The following is a 14,302-nucleotide window of genomic DNA, read 5'->3' as shown; positions in this document are numbered from 1 at the left end:
ACTTTAGCTGATCTGAAAATAAAGTTTGTTTACATTATTAGTAATTAAAGTGCGTTGTTTGCTGGAAGAAGCATCACTTTACTAAGCGAAATGAGATGTATAACTGCACTGAGGGGATAGTATTTGTATAAATTTCTTTGGCCAAAATATACAATTTGCCTCATTTTAAATTCTGTTTTGCTACCTGTGTCACTGCAGGTTATTTCCCTGCCGATGCCACCACTATTCTAAGATGCATACACATGATGTAATCACTAGACCCAGAGATGTGACGTCGGATCACCCCACTCGGTTTCTGAGCTTCCCATTGGACGAGTTCACTGGTTCTACGGGAGGAGCCACTGCTTCGAGTCGAACAAACCTAGCTTTCAGGAGCTCCCGCCCGCTCGGCTCCCATTGGTTGTTGGGGGCAGGTCCACAACAAACACATCCATGCTGTTTCCCTCAATATACACACATTTTGGTGAAATATATGCCTGATGTTAATATGGTTGTGTGGGACTGGGATGCACATTACTGTATAATTTATTATATATAAAACACATTACATGTATACACAGTAGATAATATTAATTGTTATAATACATTTCAAATGGGTCCATATAGGTACTCTGAAGCCATTATGTCTGTGTTTGTTGAGTACATTAATAATCACGTCTCACTGTACATTATTACTAATCCATGGCTGTCACATCTTCAGTCAATTAACCAAAACAACCCTGAGAAAGAGGGACGTGGGAATCCAGTTAAAAGCCAGTGATTGTCGGGCCCGCCTGTCAATCACCGCCGGATGGGTGGGTTCGTACGGCAGACGCCGCCAGCACGTTAGTACTGAATGAGCTTCAGTGTTTGGCTTTGGTTTGACAAGTTTCCCCGACAGTCATGGGGGTAGGAGTGAAGAGTTAGTTGGCACGTCAAAAAAAGTTGCAGCTCACTCTGCGCGTGTTTCAGGTAACTTGGGATCGGACGCTTTTGGCAAATGTAGGCGACGTAATAAGTGTCCGATTTTCTTCCTTCCGAGCGGTTCGATAGCCAGTCAGCTCCACATTAAGCCAGACACAGGAGACGAAGATGAATGACGTTAACTTGTCGTTTGACGATGCTTCGTTGGATAACCTGGATCCAACACTGTCGCTCAATGACCCCAGCGACATCGACACGGCCCTCTTAAGCGACATCGACGGTAAGAAAATACAAAACAGTGGCTGGCAACGTTTGCTTAACGTTAACTAACAACACTGCTCGCAACTTAACGCAAACGTTACCTCCTGCATGTCATGTGTGTTTCACTTATCAGCTTGACCTGCCTCCTGTATTTTACATCTGATGTTTGGACTAAAAACCTCCATTTATACCAACATAAATAACTAATTTACAAGTGACCTACTGAAACGTTGTAGCTTGCATCGTATTAGCTTTCATCAGCCTTCATCAGCTAGACTAACGTAGCTAACGTTAATCACTTGGCTAGTATAATTTAGAGCTTAGCTGAGGCGATAATAGTATCGTTATGCGATTACAGCGTTGTTTCTTGCATGATCAAAACTCACTGCCCGAATCTTACTGTACAGTAAGACAAATCGATTATTAGAGCGGGTTAGCTAAGCGAATAGGTCAAGCTAGCGTGCTGCTAAGTGGTCGTGAGTGCGCCCCGCCCCCAGCAGACAGGGGTTACTGCCGTTCATTCCTCCTCGTAGGGTTCACAGCTCCTCAACACCGAGCAGTTCAAATAAATAAAGATATACATTGCTGTCCAGAAATTAAAACACTATAATAAAGATGTGACATATTGACAAATGTCGTCTCCCCTCCCATATTTTTGTTTACGTTTGCATAACGTTTGTGCATGTCTAAATACTGGCGTAGGGATTCAGCTGTTTATATATGTGTCACTTTCTCATCACTCGTTTGATGTAATGTTAGGGATGCAGAGCAGAGAAAACATGACATAATCAGGCATATATCAGTGATGTATTATGTTGTGTTTCCTTAGAGATTCCCCAGTAATAGCTAATATGTTTTATGATAATATTCCGTGTATTTAAGACAAGCACCACTGTGGTAAACTGCAGTCAGTAATGCCTATCCTGCAGCCGCTCTCGCCCACTTCCTAAACTTGACCGACAGTAACCCTCGGCGGTGTTGCTCGATGGTAACCTCGCGCACAGACAGCGCTCCCTCTCTCTTGTCTTGAGCTGATCGGCATAGCAAGTCTCTGAGACGCGCTCTGATTGGTCAAGAGCGATCACCTCATACAAAACACTGGATTACAAATACAGGGAGCTGCGTTTCACTCCTTTCACAACATACGTGCGTTTTATTATTTGCGGTATATTCCTGGTGAGGTTAAAATTATAAAATATATTTCTAGAACAGATATTAAAAGCGTCGCCCACTCAGCCACACCAGTTCCTATGAAATTAAAGACATTTTAGATCTCTTATGCTAATGGGAACCCATGAGTCAGTAGCTGCAAGACCATTACCAAGTTAGTTTCATGACTCTTTCGTATGTTTTTCACTGTACTTGGGGCCAAATTTTTGCTGGTCCCTTACAGTACTTTGGCCCACAGCTGCAGGACTACTATAAATAGCCTGGCTGCACTTTGATTGAGGAACAATACATGAAGAAAGTACACTATATGTGTATTTTGTGTGTTTTTACAGTGTATGTAATAATGCACTTTGAACGCAAATCCAATTTTGGATATTAGTCAATCCTGGTTCTAGTTCATGTCTTTCTTTTTTTTTTTAAGTATAAATAAAAAACCAAGATCTGATGAAACAGAGTTTTAAACCGTCCTAACAGACATTTGTCATAAATCTAACTAAACTAAATGCAAATGTTTATTTGTATTTTGAATGTTTTACACTGGTTCTGGTGGTAAAATGTGTGTGTTCTTATCCCACACTGCAGTAAAAGCTTTGTTAGATGTACAGTACTTCCTCCTTGCATGAAGTTATTTTATACACAATGGTTATTGCCATATTATCATCACTATCCTGTTAATGTGATTTACATTCTCCCAGATGCAAATTTAGAAAATGCACTGCACTCTCTATGGTTGCACTGCAGAATTATTTCTGTGTATATGGATATAAATAACTGTATAGGCCTATATTTATTTATTTTATTTATTTGTTAACCCCTACTGATCTAACTTTAATAATCTGTTACAAACTTAAATTTTGTTGAACCTTGTGTTGTATAAAATTACCTTGATCCTTGTATTCTGTAACGTTCTTTTGAGTCCCCTCTCTGATCTGTTATATCATAAACACTGTGCATGTGGGTTTGTTACTGAGAAGTTGTTTTCAGTAATCAATGAGCCAAACTGAACACATTGTTCCTTAACAAATGCTCAGGTCTTCAATTCAGAACTGTACTTGATTCTTGTGTTTTTCTACGTGATCAGTAGCGGTGATGGTGGTTCGGATTTCTCTCCATTTTCAGACATGCTACAGCTCATCAACAGCCAGGACATGGAGTTTGGAGGACTTTTTGATAACCCATACACAGGGCCTCCTCCCACCCAAGAGCTTCCTGGTTTGACCCAGTCCATCACCCCGACTGCCCCCCCAGCCGCCACTACCGTACCTCCACCTTCCTCCTCAATCCTTAGCAGTAGTCCCCACCTGGATGCACTCCTGGGCCCTCCCATCACCCGTAGTTCCTCCACCCCAGACAAGGCCTTCCAGCCTCCCACTTTCCAGAAGTCCCCCCTGGCCCAGGTGGCCAACTGCACCCAGAGGCAGCATCCAACGTCCCTGCAGCTGGCTCCGAGCCTCAGACAGCCCCAGGTGGAGCAGCCCCAACCCATTCTCAGCCAGTCTGCTCCAGCCCAGGCAGCTTCACCGCATGGCTCACCAGGACCGAACTCAGCTTTCAGCTCCATGCCCCAGGCCCTCTTCGCCTCACCTGCACCCCAGACTCCGCCTGCACCCCAGACTCCACCCCAGCCTCAGCCCCAGCAGAAGCCCCAACCCCAGACCCAGCCACAGCTGCAGCCGCAGACACAACTTCAAGCCCAGGCTCAGTCCCAAAAGATCCGGACCAACTTCAGCAGCCAAAACAGCTTCACAGGTAAGCACTCTTTGATGTAGGTTATTGCGGCCCTATTTTCTTTGTCTCTAACTGGATCAATCATATATCCACAAATGTATCCTGTCTTCTTCTCTAAAGAACGTCCCTGAGTCAGTTTCCTGCTGCTTTTATCTTATTTTTTCCGTGTATTTTTTAACAACCTTCATTAGCAGGTTTTAACCAGAAATAGGCATTTGATAATTTTGTTATTTTTCTTTTGAATTGTCTAAAATTTAGAAAAGACTTCAAGTCATATTTATCTCTCCGAAAGCTGCAGATGTATAAAAAAGAAGTTTTAAATGGCCAGTTTCTTAAACTGGTACCATCATCGGTGTTAATTCTTCAGTGATTAGACTGTAACAATCTTTCTCAACAATACTTGTATAAGATGTTTTCCTGCATGCATTGCTGTTTCATTGACTCTTGAGATACAAAGTGACAACTCCTGGGTTATTCAGAATGGCACAGGAGTCCACAGCATTAGGCCCCTTCTACTACTGCTCCATTTTAGTTTAGAAACAGAGTTTTAAAACCAATACAATCTCCGTCCACACCAGTGTTTTGGCTGCGTATCAGAGTTGTTCTCTGTCTAACCTAAGGCCTAGTCCACATGGACACAGGTATTTTTATAAACAGAGTTTTTCCTCCTTCATTTAAAAAAAAATCTCTGTCTACATGAAAATGCAAAAACACGCTATCAAGCAAGGGGGGGGGGGCAAATTCAGGTTGCAGGTGAGATTCAAACTCACTAACTACAACAGAATCTAAGTCAGTTCAGCTCTCAGTCATTCTGTGTTGCTTTTGGATATATTTCTCCTGTAGAACAACTTTTCTCCTGTAATATCATCCCTGCTGAGTCATGATTTTTCCCTCCTCTTTGTCTTTGCTTGGTGAAGTAACATCTTTTTGCACATTCAGAATCTCTACCACATATCTGTGTTCTCTGACGTGTCCAGAAAAAGTCACAATATTACCAGATTAACGTCATCATTTAATGAGAATTCTACCTGCCCTTTACTCTGCTGTGCATTACGTTATTAATCCGCTGGAAGTAACGTTTTCCCCTTCAGACGGTTTGACCGACGCAGTTTGGGACTGCATGTTGCATGTGAAACAGAAAGTAACTGAAACACTTTTGATCAGGCAGAAATCTCACCACACATCCACACACGTTAACTTCGCCAACTCAGATAAAGTGCAGCTCCCAGTTCCAAACAGAGCAAGGTTGCGCTTCAGTTTTCAGATGTTTATGTTTCAAAACTCTATCAGCTATTCCTTACCACTCATTACAGCTGTACACCGGACCATAACACAAGCGGGTCCGGCTGATTACTCTCAGGGAGTACGGCGGTGTCAATCAGCTGGGTGGAGTTGATTCGCTCTGTGAGTCTATCTTATCAGTTATACTACATTTGTATTTCACTGCGTGAGAAAATGAATGTGTGGCTTGACAGCGTGTGAAAAATGTAATTTGCGTGAGTCTCGCGAGACAGCTTTTTACCTGATGGGAAATATCGTCACAGTTCAATCTCGCAAAATCTCGTCACACCCCCAATCAACAATGTATAATGGAAACAGGGATATTGTTTTGTCTGCATGGAAAACTAAATCAACTCTGCAATACTTAAATGAAAGCAATTACTTCATGCTCTGTAAATTTTCCTGTTGAACTTGTTTGTTGGCATTTTGTTGTTCAGTTGCAAAAAATGTAGTTGTAGTTTCAAAAGTAATGAGGTGATGGATATGTCATAACCTTTAAACAAGCTTGAATTAAGGCTGAAAGGAATCCTTGTCATAACTATTTTACCAGCTGGCAGTCCCGGCAGTGTAAGCCAACCCGCTACCAGCTTGTCGTCCTCACCTCAAAGTGTTCAGCCAGTGACCATTCAGACTCAGATCCAAGGGCTGACTACCACTTCTCCTCTCCTGACTACGTCAGCAAGCCCGCCAGTTCAAGCCATTGCACCCCACGTACAGCAAGTACCTGTAAGTGCGTTACACTGGCACCCAAAATAAATTCTGTGTACTGTTTGTTTGTCTATTTTGGAATTAAAAAAACTAAACTGTATATATTTCCTGTATATTGTGTCTTCTCAGGTGTTGCTGCAGCCCCAGTTCATCAAGGCCGATTCTCTGCTGCTGACCACTCTGAAGCATGACCCCTGCATTGTCACAACTGTGGCCTCTCCCACATCCCTGGCCAACACCACCTCCGTACAGAGCGCTTCACTGCAGGTAGGCACATCATGTCCAACTCAATAATGAGAGCGTACAATGTGCTTTGTTGCCAAGGCATTGCAGCTGAGTTTACACTTTAGATATTTAACTGTCACTGATATCCGGAGCATCACAACTACGGTGATCAAATCAATAATTTGAATTAAATTGAATCTGTAAGATAGAAGTACCATTAGAATCACTGCTGTCAGATGCTGTTAAATACTTTCTTCTCCTGTGCCACCTTATTTACCTCCTCAGGCCTTCATGGGCGGCGGCACCATCCTGACCACGGTGCCTGTCATGGTGGACGCTGAGAAGCTACCCATCAACCGCATCGCCATCAGTAGCAAGACCACTGGGCTGCCGCACAAAGGCGAGAAGCGCACAGCACATAACGCCATCGAGAAGCGCTACCGCTCCTCTATTAATGACAAAATCATCGAGCTCAAAGATCTGGTGGCCGGCACTGAGGCCAAGGTAGGAAAGAGTATCTCTTGACTTCATTGCAGTCTCCCCATGTCGTAGAAAAATGAAGTGCTGATAGATTCTAAGAGTGTGTGCTTTTTGTGAGACCTGGCTATCAGCAACATTGAGAAAAGGCAGAAGACGCTAATTATATTATTGTTTGTGCTTTTACTCTCTCACAGCTCAACAAGTCTGCAGTGCTGAGGAAAGCCATCGACTACATCCGTTACCTGCAGCAGGCCAACCAGAAACTCAAGCAGGAGAACATGGCTCTGAAAATGGCAGCCCAGAAAAACAGTACGTGCTTAAAACCTTTCCCTCCTCTTTATTCCATAACAGCTTCTCTGCAGTTTATTTCAGTTCCTTTAAGTAGGTAATTCAGTTGACCTTTCTGTGATGAGGTCTATTGATAGCTACTATTATCCTCAAATGACAAAAGTGAAAATGGTCTTCTACAGCCTCTAAGTGGAATTGAAGGCCGAAGATGCCTTTACGTTTTTTCGACACTGATTGACCCTCTAACCCTCCTACTTCAGAGTCTCTCAAGGACCTGGTTGCCATGGAGGTGGATGGACAGGCTGATGTGAAGAATGAGCTGCCCACCCCGCCAGCCTCCGATGTGGGCTCCCCCACCTCTTTCTCACACTGTGGCAGTGACACGGAGCCTGACAGTCCGATGGTGGAGGACACCAAGGTATGCAGCTCTCATTAAAACTGCTGAACTAAATCAATCACCGCTGCACTTCATCAGCAGAGTAAAGAATGGAGGTACTGTCCACGTTCAACTTGTCACATTGAGTTTTGCTAACACAAAGGCATCTCTCTGGTCTCTCTTCTACTCTGCAGCCGAATGTGGGCATTGTAGACAGTTCGGCAGCAGGAGGTAGAGCTGCCGGCATGTTGGACCGTTCCCGCATGGCATTGTGCGGCTTCACCTTCCTCTTCCTCTCCCTCAACCCTCTGGCAGCCCTGCTCTGCTCATCTGGCAGCAGTTCACCCGGAAGCCCTGGAGCCTCCCATCATGCGGGAAGGAGCATCCTGGGTGTGGATATTGCAGGTACAGGGTGCTCAAATTATAAAAAAAGCTCTGATTTCATGCGTTATATTCAAAATTATGACTACAAAATGTTTACCCTTCAATTCAAATAAGTTGTGTTTTCTGCAGCGGACTCGTGGGGCTGGATGGACTGGATGCTGCCAACCATACTGGTGTGGCTACTGAACGGTATTCTGGTTTCTGGGGTTCTCATCCGACTGTTGGTGTATGGAGAGCCTGTAACCAGACCACATTCTGGATCCTCTGTCTTGTTCTGGAGGCACCGCAAGCAGGCTGACCTGGACCTAGCTAGAGTATGTTGTTTTGCTTGATATCGATGAATTATAATGATCCTCATGGAGACATTTGATCCTTTTTAAAAGCAACACCACATTCCAAAAGAGAGATCTATGTCGCTATACCCCTCAGAAGTTACCTTTGTTATTTTCCTGTCTTAACTGACTTGCTCTGGGTCACCTTTTTATCTGTTCTTCCTTATCATCTCTGATCTCTTTTCTCCCTCTTCAGGGAGATTTTGCCCAGGCCAGTCAGAACCTGTGGACCTGTTTAAAGGCTCTCGGTCGTCCTTTACCCACCTCCCAGTTGGACCTGGCCTGCGCTGCACTCTGGTCCCTGCTAAGATTCTGTCTCCAGCGCCTCTGGGTGGGCCGCTGGCTGGCTGCCAGGGCTGGAGGGCTGCGATCTGATCGCCCCCTGCAGGAGGACGCCTGCAAAAGCAGCCGTGACGCCGCCCTGGTTTACCACCGCCTGCACCAGCTACACATGACAGGTTGGTTGGTGGGGAAAAACTAAATTGAAGCTTATCTCAGGTGATTAAAGAGCAACTTATTTTGATTCAGTGCCAATAAAAGGTTTAGACTAAGGTTGCAAAACCATTCAGCTTAAGTAATTATTACTTTTATGTGATTTCTTGTCCTGATTATTGTATCACTGTCAAAAAAAAAAAATTTGTTTTTGTCTTCAACCTGTGCATACAGGTAAGCTGAATGGTAGCCACCTGTCAGCAGTGCACATGGCTCTGAGTGCCGTGAACCTGGCAGAGTGTGCTGGCTCCTGCCTGCCCGTAGCCTCTCTGGCTGAGGTCTACGTCTCTGCAGCTCTACGGGTCAAAGCCAGCCTGCCAAGGATCCTGCATTTTACCTCTGTAAGTCCCTTTAGTTTACACAGGCAAATCTTGCTCAGTGATTTATAATGTATAATATTTAATTTAATTTATTTGTATTTTCTTGGATGCTGTTGGTTGTTTAGAGTTCAAGTGGTATGCACTTAAACAGCAAGCAGTTTTGAGTTGATTTTTGGTTCATTTGTTTTCCATGTTTAATTAACATAAACTGAGTCATTAATGGTTGTTGAAATGAGCTACTACACTGAACCCAAACATCATTAGTAAACTATAAGCTGTCCGCAGTCCACTTTTATAAGAAATTAGAGGGAAGGACTTAACTGAGTACTTTCTTTCCTCCTGATAGCGTGTATTCCTGAGCAGTGCCCGCCAGGCGTGCCTGTCATCCAGTGGCAGTGTGCCTCCAGCAATGCAGTGGCTCTGTCACCCACTAGGTCACCGCTTCTTTGTGGATGGGGATTGGGCTATTCGCAGCACACCTAGAGAAAGCATCTACAGCCAGGCTGGCAATACTGGTCAGTGCAGACAAAATATAGTTCACACTACTACTTTTTACTTAGGCAGTTGAATTTCTCATGTTCATGGTTTGTTGGAACTTTTACAGTGGATCCCCTGGCCCAGGTGACCCAGGCATTCAGAGAACACCTCCTGGAGAAGGCTCTATATTGTGTGGCCCAGCCTCATGAAGAGAAAAGCCCCAGCCAGGGCGAGGGGTGAGAAAACAAAAACATACTTCCAAATCACTGTGCAATTTATTTACCATTTATATCTTTTATTGGAATTTCTGTGTTGGTTTACTTTTATTTGATGTATTTTTACATTCTTTGTATAAATAAAAGCAGACAAGGGTAACAGCAACAGTAAGGATAACTTAATTGACAAAAAAAAAAAAAAAACCTAAGCTGAAATAATTAATCCTTTGGCAGTAATAGACTTACTCTCATTTTATGCTCATGTGGCAACAAAATAACCCTTCAGTGTGTGTCTCTCCTCAGGGAGTATGCAGACGCCCTGGAGTACCTCCAACTGTTGATTAGTGCATCAGATGCGGCTGGTGCCACCTCCCAGTCCTTTGCTATTGGTTCCAACATGGCTACTGTGACTGGTAAGTCATTTCTGTTAACTCCGAGCTTGTTCAAAAAACATTAGTGCCAACTAATGCCAGCAGTTTTTGAATCCCAGCCCAAAATCAGCTTCTTAAACTGTGGCAGCCTATCACTCAGTGACTGAGACTACATCTGTTGCTTGAGTACATCAACACATTCAAGTGTTGATTTTTGGCTCCTTACTTCATCGCTACTTGTCTTCTCTAAAATACATTTGCTATTCCCGCATCTTTCCTTCGCCTGCCCCAACTTCGATTTCCATAGTGTCTTCGCAAAATAAGAAGCAGCAAGATTAAGTTCATTTCCCCGCTATCGAGGTCAAGTAGCCTGATTGTCAGTGGGTTGACTTCCACCCTCCCACCACCTTTCCTTTGTCCTCACTGATCAGTGATCTGAGCGAAAGGGGGCTAGGTGAAAGGGAGGCCTTCACTAGATTGCTTCATCTATCTTCAGCACTGTCAATTCGGTGATCACCTTGAGAGGTGGGAGGGACGGAAGTCTGTGCACAGATTTTAATGGGAGACTTTTCTTGGCAGAGCCTCAGGTTGCTCACACAGTTTGAGAAGTGTGTGTGTGTGTGTGTGTGTGCGCGCTACCCAATATTAAATGGAGAGGTTTTCCATCATGAGGGAGTCGTCAAAATGGCTGCTTTCTCTCAGCATGTTGTGACTGTGCCAGAGGGGAGAAACAGAGTGATTCAGAGGTCAAAATACAGACAGCAGCTGTCTCTCTCTGTGGAGTGTATGTGTGTGTGTGTGTGCACTGTCATGCATGTAAATGTAAAAGTGTGCAGAGGGGGAAATATTTGCTTGTTTGTTTGTGTGCGGGTGTCTCACCACTGACTGCTTTTCCGACTTCCAGGCTGCGACCCCCACTCCAAGTGGTGGTCCTCTGTTGCTGTGGTGATCATCAACTGGCTCCAAGGAGATGACGCTGCGGCGGAGAGACTGTATCCTACTGTGGAGCACTTGCCCCGCAGTCTGCAGAACGCAGAGTAAGTTGGACCATATACACACAATGGAACTTCTCCAGCCAGCCTTAAGAGTGTGTTGCACAACTTTTTTCTACACACACACACACACACACACACACACACACACACACACACATTTCCACAACTTTAACCTCTGTCCTCTGACTCTTTCCCCCCTCGCTCTGTCAGGAGTCTTCTGCCCAATTCGTGTCTGAACACATTCAGGGCGGTGAGGGCTCTGCTGTCCAAGCCAGAAAACTGCCAGTTGAGTCTGAGCTACAGCGACAAGGCCAGCTCCCTGCTCCGAGACAGCCTCAACCTAGGACCACACTGCCACAGCTCCAGTTTAGACAAGGTACACACACACAAAGATACGACCACTTGGAGAATCAAGTTGATTTTTATTATTCCTGTGAGGGAGGATTTTGTGAGAGCGACAGCATCTGCATTAAAATTATAAAAAAAATAACATACACATAAATGCACACAGTGACAGATGTGCCCACGCATGTGGGAAAATTATAAACACAGAAAATTGCATACATAATCAATTACATAATCACTTGAGGGTGCACACACACAACATTCTTTTCACAATAAAGGGCCACGCACTTTACCACTGACAGCGAATCCCCTGCAGCAACTCCTCTCTGTGATACCGCGATGTCCTACCCTCTGGCGTTCAGCAGATGGTGATGCTGGTGGATAGGTAGCTCACAGCGTGTGCACGTCTCCGTCCAGAGCTGTGGTGCATTGTAGTTGCATTGCATGTGTGTCTCAGTGGAGTGCAATGTACCTGCAGTGCAACACAGAGCTGGGCCATTAACGGCAGAACACACACACAGCGAGGTGGGGTGGGGTGGGGGGGAAGGGGGCGTTATGTCCTTCAACTTGAAGCAAAACTCTGTTAGTAGTGGGGCAATATCTTTGTGTATTACTCATCTGCTATCATTGTCAGCATACAAGGTTTTTTTTTTAGAAATAAAAATGATTTAGCATTACAAAGCAATAACAAAATCATATTTCTTTCAGAAATATTTCAGAATGGCAGCTATAGTTTGACTTACCATTATAATACTGTTACTGTACTGTAGAAGTTTTAACAGGACACTTTTTCCGAACCAAAACATGCTGTCTTCACACCTTTTGTCAGAGGTTTTCCTCCATATTGCTTTGCTCTAAGTGTATCAACAGTTGTATTAGAAACACATTTTCTTTATAAGCATGTCCCTTAAATTTAGATCTAAAACAGAGACACGTGGTGTCCTTTCTGCAGCTTGTGGCGCCAGTGACTGCTCTGGCGGTGAAATGCATCCCACCTCAGTCGTAATCTCGTCCACCCCTCTCTAGGTTGTCCAGCTGCTCTTGTGTGACCTCCTGTTGGTGATGAGGACCAATGTGTGGCGTCTGCAGCAGGGGGCCGGTCCTGCGTGGTCAGGGTTGGTAGGTACCAGTGGCCCCACGGGGGTCCACCAGGCCTCCCCACCGGAGCTCCAAGGCTTTCAGCAGGATCTAAGCTCTCTTCGCAAGCTGGCGCACAGCTTCAGGCCTGCAATGCGAAGAGTACGTATCGGACACTATGTTTCACCTGTCCATTTTAGTCAATTATCTCATGCTAGGACTTATAAATGGACAGTTAGACTTATAATTAGTGAGCAATTTGGGGGATTCATTAATTTGTTAAAATACAATCACACTTTTTATTTCATTTAGACTGTTATTAAACTTTATTTCCTCTAAATCAAGCACACAAGCAGACATCCAAACATGAATACTCGGCTGACAGACAGATTTGTATTGTATTTGTATTGTATGTGTCAGGCACTTAAAACTGCTGCTCATCAAAACGTGCCTTTTAAAAAAAAAATCCTAATAACCCGACAAGTAGAAGAGGAACGCACAGGCATCATGACAGATTCTTACATGCTGCACATACCTGGAATGACAAATCCAAAGAAGGATTCAGATACAAAATGGCAATGCATTAGGAAAAGCATGTAGCATATACACATATTTGCAGGCAGTGCATAGTACAATTCTCCATGGAAATTAACTGGGGAGTGTTGCAACATATGCGCACACACACCTGAGGCAAGTGTTTAGCAGCACTGTTCACAAAGATTCAAAGTCTCTCTGAGGTAGAGCTAAACACTCAGTATGAGTCATCATCACATGCTCTCCTCCTCCTCCTCCTCTCATCTCTTTTTCCCTCAATCTCTTTCCAGTTGTTCCTTCATGAAGCTACAGCCAGGCTGATGGCAGGGGCCAGTCCCACCCGCACACATCAGCTGCTGGATCGCTCGCTGCGACGAAGAGCTACGCCCGGAGCCAAGACAGGTAGGTGTTAAATAAACCTCAACTGTGGATGCTGCTATTCTCCGAGTATCCAATTTTAGATTTGTGTTTTCTTGCTATTCAAATAAAAGTTGGTTGGTTGCAGCTCTCCACAACTTTTTTTTAAATAAAAGTTGTAGTAAGCTGAGAGACACTTAATTGCTGTAATCAGTGGCTCTAATCAACTTCTTGTCTATTTTGATAAATAATTGTTTACTACACTAAATTCCATTAGTAATAAAACAAGGAGCTGCAAAAGTCTGATTGGCTGCTGGTAGCTGATGACATCGAAAAGCTCACCCGAAACACCATGGTAACAACATTGTATGTGTTTTTTTTGCCCGCAGAAGAGTGCGAGACGCGGCCAGGCCAGCGAGAGCAGGCGGAGGCCGTGATGCTGGCGTGCCGTTACCTTCCTCCCTCCTTTCTGTCGGCTCCCGGCCAAAGGGTGGGCATGCTGGCGGACGCAGCCCGCACCCTGGAGAAGCTGGGAGACAAGAGGACCCTCCACGACTGCCAGCAAATGATCATCAAGCTGGGCAGTGGTACCACTGTCACCAACAGCTAGAGAGAAAGGGGGGGCGGGGAGCGCGAGAGACAAGCATGGACATTGTATATAAGAAACATCTCTGACATACAAAAACACACAGATACAGAAAAGAAACATGTCCCCACAGACACACAACCATACTGTCTCAATTTAGCGCGCAGCTATTGAACAGATTTAATAAATTATACAGATTCATATCAAGCTGTCAAGATTTTCTTCATGGATTGTTCCTCCCACCACCCCAACCTCACAGTAGGAGGCACTTCTTGTCACTCTTGTTTCTGTGGATTATTAACAGAATATATGAAGCATTTTGCTCTCTAACCGAGCTGAATCTCCCGCTGTGAGAATGCATTGCAGTGCCACAGTTTGACCACAGAGAGGAGCCACC

General features: G+C 44.5%; 1 protein-coding gene across 3 annotated transcripts in view; it reads left to right on the top strand.

Annotated features, from left to right (window-relative positions):
- Nucleotides 1–793: 793 nt before the first annotated feature.
- srebf1 (sterol regulatory element binding transcription factor 1) overlaps nucleotides 794–14,302 on the top strand; it is a 15,336-nt gene continuing 1,827 nt past the window's right edge. The window contains exons 1-19 of one of the 3 annotated variants that reach the window (XM_046029042.1): nucleotides 794–1,183; nucleotides 3,454–4,083; nucleotides 5,894–6,069; nucleotides 6,181–6,318; nucleotides 6,562–6,780; nucleotides 6,951–7,065; nucleotides 7,305–7,462; nucleotides 7,615–7,825; nucleotides 7,934–8,118; nucleotides 8,333–8,594; nucleotides 8,803–8,969; nucleotides 9,295–9,463; nucleotides 9,553–9,661; nucleotides 9,944–10,053; nucleotides 10,916–11,048; nucleotides 11,217–11,382; nucleotides 12,378–12,590; nucleotides 13,253–13,364; nucleotides 13,709–13,809. In XM_046029042.1, the coding sequence (XP_045884998.1) occupies nucleotides 1,072–1,183; nucleotides 3,454–4,083; nucleotides 5,894–6,069; nucleotides 6,181–6,318; nucleotides 6,562–6,780; nucleotides 6,951–7,065; nucleotides 7,305–7,462; nucleotides 7,615–7,825; nucleotides 7,934–8,118; nucleotides 8,333–8,594; nucleotides 8,803–8,969; nucleotides 9,295–9,463; nucleotides 9,553–9,661; nucleotides 9,944–10,053; nucleotides 10,916–11,048; nucleotides 11,217–11,382; nucleotides 12,378–12,590; nucleotides 13,253–13,364; nucleotides 13,709–13,809 (3,486 nt within the window). In that variant the 5' untranslated portion in view covers nucleotides 794–1,071. Of the gene's footprint in view, nucleotides 1,184–3,415; nucleotides 4,084–5,893; nucleotides 6,070–6,180; nucleotides 6,319–6,561; nucleotides 6,781–6,950; nucleotides 7,066–7,304; nucleotides 7,463–7,614; nucleotides 7,826–7,933; nucleotides 8,119–8,332; nucleotides 8,595–8,802; nucleotides 8,970–9,294; nucleotides 9,464–9,552; nucleotides 9,662–9,943; nucleotides 10,054–10,915; nucleotides 11,049–11,216; nucleotides 11,383–12,377; nucleotides 12,591–13,252; nucleotides 13,365–13,708; nucleotides 14,109–14,302 lie in introns of those variants that run through there. The other 2 variants (XM_046029037.1, XM_046029051.1) reach the window with 2 other exon arrangements.

This window comes from Micropterus dolomieu, linkage group LG02, assembly GCF_021292245.1.
Source record: "Micropterus dolomieu isolate WLL.071019.BEF.003 ecotype Adirondacks linkage group LG02, ASM2129224v1, whole genome shotgun sequence".
NCBI lineage: Eukaryota > Metazoa > Chordata > Actinopteri > Centrarchiformes > Centrarchidae > Micropterus > Micropterus dolomieu.
The sequence above is the reverse complement of the archived record's forward strand: the minus strand, read 5'-3'. Positions and strand labels throughout refer to the sequence as shown.